Source organism: Brachyhypopomus gauderio, unplaced genomic scaffold (assembly GCF_052324685.1).
Source record: "Brachyhypopomus gauderio isolate BG-103 unplaced genomic scaffold, BGAUD_0.2 sc34, whole genome shotgun sequence".
NCBI classification, from domain to species: Eukaryota; Metazoa; Chordata; class Actinopteri; order Gymnotiformes; family Hypopomidae; genus Brachyhypopomus; species Brachyhypopomus gauderio.
The window spans coordinates 2,011,333-2,016,298 of NW_027506866.1; the positions used below are offsets into that span (position 1 = coordinate 2,011,333).

The following is a 4,966-nucleotide window of genomic DNA, read 5'->3' on the forward strand; positions in this document are numbered from 1 at the left end:
TCCCCCCCTGAGTCTTGGTTCCTCTCAAGGTTTCTTCCTCATGCAAAAAAACTAGGGAGTTTTTCCTTGCCACTGTCGCCTTTGGCTTGCTCTCTGGGGGCTAGGACTCGCCACTTGTAAAGCTGCTTTGTGACAACAACTGTTGTAAAAAGCGCTATATAAATAAAATTTGATTGATTGATTGATTGATTGACTCCAAGTTACTGATCAAACCAACACTACTTCTCATGAATACATGACAGCTGTTCTGAAAAGGATGGGAAGGATGCCTCTGTGACCAGGGAATTTGATGAATATATTAAGGAAACGCTTAAGCGCAAGGTAAACCTTTCGAATTTCACGGCAGACCATTGCCTTACTAAGATGTTATGCATCCCCAACGCAGTACAGAAATGCATGACTGGCAAAGAAGCGCAAAGCGATACAGACCGTTTGGGGTTTGGTAAGAGCTTTACTACGTCTAGTGGTCTTCTCAATATATGGCCCCAGTAATTTACAAAGATATATAATACTGTGTCTTCTGAACAAATAAGTAGTCATCTGGAAAGCCCAGTGGATCTGTCCTGTCCTGGAATGACCTTGGAGCTGGTAGCATGAATGCTCTGCACACTATACACGCTCCCTCTACTGGATTCTCTACAAATGGGCATGCCATGGTCAATCAGCCTTCAGCCTTCACTGTTAGCTGCTCTTTGATAGCCTACATTTTGGATTATTTGTATCACCTGTATGAAAATCTTGGTAAGGTAGTTGTCTGTGTCCATTTCCTTTTTGCACCATTAAGTTAACCACACATTTACATTATTTATACTGAACATATATAAATTGCAGAGTGATATGATTTGCTTGTAATTTGAACACAAAAGAGGAAGTATGGGGATAAATATATACCTAAAAGTATCTTCACCTAAATTACTCAGTATTAATAATTATTAATACTCAGGTACAAAGAATTGTATTTTTTGTGATATAGAGTTTATACTAATGTATGTTTCTGCACCATAACTGCGATTAGACACTGTATTCCATTTTACACTGACCTGAATTTGTGAAGATTAAACCAATACATTAAAATGTGCAGAAACCTCACTGATTAACAATGAATATGTACTCTTAAGATCGAAATATATATTGCATTTGGAAATATAATTATTAAATTTTGATAATAATAACCTGCAATCATTCCAAACTAATAATTACAGTACTCAATTAAATGTATAAAGATATGATATTATATGCTACATCCACAGCAATTTAATGGATAGAACTGCAGTGGAACCTTGTTCCTCAATTCAGTTTCCCGGATGGCGAGACTGACATCACGCTGCTCAGCCAATAGAAGCGGTCCCGCTAAGCTAAGCCTCAACTCTAGCCTGGTACAGAGCAGGTTAGTTCAAACGTATATGTTGCTGTAGTAACTGAGCGAGGCTCAAGTCTAGCCTCTTTCGTGGAACCGAATTTGAGCAAAATGAGCCAGGCTTGTCTTAAAAAGCCCGGCTTACTGAGTTAGCTCGCTTCGTGGAATACCCCCCAGATTCTTGTTTCTTGTGTATGTGATAAATTACATTCTGCACAGTTACCTCAGGATATGTCAACAGAAAATAACAATCATAGAACAATATATATCTATAGTCACCATGACAACAGTTATCAAAAGTGCAAAAAGAGCAGAGCTCCTAGGTGTGTTAAACCTGATGTGATTCACTAAAATCTGTGCTCCTTATTTAAAAGGACTTCTGAGTTTAAGGATTTAGCTTTCTGCTAATTCAAAATGTTAAAAACGTTTGACTTTCTTCCTCTCTCTTTCATTTAGAGTGCAGGCACAGTAAGAAATGCACAAACATCTCCATCTTCAAGTAGAATCCATGTTGGGGTTTATTTTGGTCTGGAGGTCTGGCTGGCAGCTCTCAGGTGATCGGGAGGTTCTTCACAAACTCTCTTAGGCTCTTGTGGATATTGGAAGGTTGGGAAGCAGCGCAGTCCAGCAGCGCCGGACCCATGTGGACATGAAGGGCTTGGCACAGGTGGACAGTGGCCCCTCTCACGCTTCCACCCCTCCTGTGGACCGTACCACTGTTGCTGGAGGTCCCCAGGAGCTACCAGAGCAGAGGGAGCACCTTCTGCTCAACCAGTTGTGGCTTGCAGGGGTAGAGTTCCCTAACCAGCTCTATAAAAAGAACATTTAAAAGGAACAAAGATAAATAAATCAACCCTGGACAGCACTGGGTTATTACAGAAGCATTTTCTTAACCTAGAAAGGTTTCATTCAATTAAAGTGACAATATTTGGTAACTATGGTAACTCTCTGGAATGATTATTATCAATATTATAAATATTATTAATTAATATAGGAATTATAGTATTTCTGGTAAATCTGTCCTTTAACTACTGGGTCTGGGACTACACTGTGCATGCCCTACTGTAAATACAATGTGTGGTGCCACACACTGCCCTGTACTCGAGTATTTGTTTACAATATATGTCTACACATACATTTGTTTAATGAGTTAACATGGGGCATAGTGGATGGGATAAAAAATCCTCATCATGTATCCAAACATGAATCGCTACCTTGGATTTCAGAGTGTGGACAGTGTCCCTGATGGTTGCCAGGTCTTTGGCAGGGATGCACTTTTCCACCATCTTATCAAAGTCATGGTGGGAGGACAGGAACAGCAGCATACGCCGGCCAAAGCGCCTGAGACGAGGAACAGACCCCAAAACAGGAGAGAACCGTGAGTGAGGGACCCGTAACTCACAGCACACCAACCATTTATCTTACCAGGGTACAATTTTACAAGGCTGTCTGTGTCTAGAAAACACGATAGTCCTTCTATTACTCTACAATTTAGCAGCATTTGCTGACTTCAGGGTATCAGACTAGGAGACTAAAAGAATCAGCAAAATATTACTATCTGGGAAACTGAATAAGCTTTGTAGAATTCTCGTTCTGATCCCAGTACTAACTTGGTTTCTTGTGAAGAGTCCTGTGCCAACTTGGAGACTGCAGGAATAATTCGCGGTGTGACGTCTTTCGCCCCAGACAATAAGCGGCCAGCACCAATCTTCTCTACCAAAGTAGCCAAGTGCCGAGCAGTACACTTTCTTACTGCAGCATTCAGATTACTTTTGAGGAAAACAGAAGGAAAAAAATAACTATTATAATAATAGTAATAACTATTAATCCATCCAATCAATGTATACAGTACAACTTTTAGCTTCTATAAAGAAACTTAAAACCCTTATGTATGATCTAAGTGCACAATCAAATGATCATATTCTATTCGATTGCTTAGCTTGCACCAGTTAGTGTACATGTGTATTTTTAAACAGAAAATGTTTGTATGTCCTCTGTGAGCTAGCTAACTAGCCTATTTTTTAAGCATTGTGAAGGGCAGTTTGGATCAGCAGAGCGGAGATGGAACGCAATAAAAATAACATATAAGAGGATAAATAAATAAAAATATTGATATAGGCCAGGGCAATATTTTGAAAGAACATTGGAGAGGTAAAAACAGCAGCCAAAATTAGTGCTGTGTTAGCTTCTTGTGACTGTTGTTGCTATCTGAAAGCCACAGTTTAAAGCTCACTGCATGCTAACTGACCAGAGTCCTCCAGCGAGAAGGGCGTTCATGCTCCAAATGGGGGTGCAGTTCTGCACCATGCTGTCCAGAGCTGTGTCCACGTCCTGCCTGATGAAGCCATTGGACTCCGCTGCTTTGTGAAGGAGGACCTTAGCTGTAGCCTCCACTTCCTGGTCCATCCCTTTCTGCAGGCTGGAGTACAACTCCCTCAAGGACACCACCGCCATGCGGGACACGCCAGAGCGCAGGTTCAGCACCTGCAGGAAAGACGACGTTCCAGCTCGTTTTAGCCACATCCAACACTGCCACCGCCATCTTAATAAGTATAATCCACCACTGCAATGTGTTATGTAGGTGGAAATACCTTAATCACTAATTACAGTTAGATATGCCATCTGAATTTCAATTAGATGAGAAATGTTATCAAAAAAGAATTTCAAAGTACTACGCTAAATCTGACTTGACTTTGTCAGCAACGTGTACACATGTAATGTGTACATGCTGATGGCATGTTTGTATTCTGTCTATCCACTGATTTGTTTGCACTGGACATACACGGACATCAGTGGGTTGTGCCTCTTCGGTAATGGTAGACCTTGATCTGATTGTTCTCGTCCAGGCCGAGCTGGACCAGCCCATTGGTGGGTGGGGCAGCTGGGTAGCGTGTGAAGAGAGGCCTGGGCAGAGGTTCAGGAGAGTACAAGGGTGCAAGAGAGTGTGTGTGAAAATATGATGCATTCTGTTCCCGTACTGAGGGGGAGAGAGAGATTGTGAAAGGATACACATTTGGGTCTTTGCGTTGTGATTCCAGCCACCTTTTGTTGTCTTCAATCAGTCTCTGCAGCCTCTGGCTATCTAGCTCAGAGGAGAGACTACACACACACATATACACACACACACACACACACACACACACACACACACACACACACACACACACACACATAATGGAAAAGCACTGTATGAGTTCATCAATTTTCCTTTCAAAATCAACAGCAGCACTGACCCTGTGAGTGAGAGTGAGAGATTGTGAGCGAGCCTGCACAGGTGTGCAAGTGTGTGTAGTCACCTTGCTGGAGTGTATCCACTATATGCTCTGGTAGCCCTCATGGGATAGCGGGCACTGGTATCCATGGAAACTCCTAAAATCAGAGCAGTCTTAATACAGGTAGTGTGGTTTAGATTTAAGCTAATCTGAAGCAGGTCTCTACACTGCATCACACTTGCACTGGAAAAGATCGGCATTATCCAAGCACAGAAAATCAATGGAGGTCATCAACTATGCAAAAAAGGCTATAAATCCAGCAGTGACTGGTTTGTGCTTGAGGGAGAGGCAGAAGTTTTCTATTTGTATTTTAAAGGTTTTACGAGTGATGAAGAAA

General features: G+C 41.7%; 1 protein-coding gene across 1 annotated transcript; it reads right to left on the minus strand.

Moving 5' to 3' along the window:
* Nucleotides 1-1,285: 1,285 nt before the first annotated feature.
* LOC143485510 (TOG array regulator of axonemal microtubules protein 1-like) lies at nucleotides 1,286-3,880 on the minus strand. The gene is made up of 4 exons (XM_076984958.1): nucleotides 3,606-3,880; nucleotides 2,968-3,126; nucleotides 2,572-2,698; nucleotides 1,286-2,167 (listed from the first exon to the last, which is right to left on the minus strand). Exons 1-4 carry the CDS (start codon nucleotides 3,878-3,880, stop codon nucleotides 2,042-2,044), a joined length of 687 nt encoding a protein of 228 aa, XP_076841073.1. The 3' UTR covers nucleotides 1,286-2,041.
* Nucleotides 3,881-4,966: the final 1,086 nt, after the last annotated feature.